This window comes from Octopus bimaculoides, chromosome 26 (genome assembly GCF_001194135.2).
Source record: "Octopus bimaculoides isolate UCB-OBI-ISO-001 chromosome 26, ASM119413v2, whole genome shotgun sequence".
Taxonomy (NCBI): Eukaryota; Metazoa; Mollusca; class Cephalopoda; order Octopoda; family Octopodidae; genus Octopus; species Octopus bimaculoides.
The window spans coordinates 4,251,368-4,252,336 of NC_069006.1; the positions used below are offsets into that span (position 1 = coordinate 4,251,368).

General features: G+C 34.6%; 1 protein-coding gene across 1 annotated transcript in view; it reads left to right on the top strand.

The window, feature by feature from the left end:
- The window catches only part of LOC106883976 (integrator complex subunit 11-like), a 32,499-nt gene that overhangs the window by 11,243 nt on the left and 20,287 nt on the right, over positions 1-969 (top strand). Inside the window, 2 exon segments of the mRNA XM_014935135.2 lie at positions 666-765; positions 947-969. The exon segment at positions 947-969 is cut by the window's right edge and continues 138 nt beyond it. Coding sequence (XP_014790621.1) covers positions 666-765; positions 947-969 — 123 coding nt within the window.

A 969-nucleotide genomic window follows, 5' to 3' on the forward strand; every position in this document is an offset into this window, starting at 1 on the left:
AAATATATATATTTAAAACTTTGGATATATAAACAAGGAGAACGATCCCTAAGGAGTCTAATTTAGACTTTTTTGCGGTGAAATCTCCTGCTATATTGGTAACGATTACATGGTTTTCTATGAACAATTATATATATGTATATAGATAGATAGATATACACACGTGTGTGTGTCAAATCTACCAAAAGCTAATGAGAGACTAGAGATATATATGGCAGTGATTTAAAAACTTAAAGACTCTCTCCCAACAAACCATTTACAAATATCCAAATTTCCTGCAACAGTTCTGCCTTCATTAAGCATCACATTCTGAATAGCATGAAATCATGGACATAAAAACAGTAAAAATACTTTAAAAGAAAACTACACAAGTTCTGTAAATTTACATTTTAATTTCATTCATCTCCAACAGTATATTATGTATGAAGCCAACAAGAGAGCATCCATATGGTCGCTTGATCTGCTAGAAATAACAGACAAATCTCCTTTGAATCACATTTCAGTTTTATTAAAGAGAAAATAACACAGTGTCTGAATTAAGACAGGATGTTCATGGCTGGAACACCTTTGATCATGTGTCTGCTTGGTCAGAAAATGACTTGCTACTACATAACCGTATATTATATATTTTTTTATATCAATAGCATCTCTCTCTCTCTTTCCAGGTGGACCTTGATTTAGAAATAAAGGCATATTATGCAGGACATGTTTTAGGAGCTGCAATGTTTTATGTCAAGTCTGGCCAGCAATCCCTTGTCTACACAGTAAGGAATCTTGTCTTAACCACATCTTTTATTCTTTTTTTTTTTTAGCAAATTTCTCTCTCTCTCTTTCTCTCTCTCTCTCTCTCTCTCTCTCTCTCCTTTTCTTTCTCCCTCCTTCCCTCCTTTCTCCCTCTCTCTCCATCCCATCTCCCTCGGGACTGGATTGTTTGACACTCTACATCCTGATTTCAGGTTCATTATGGTA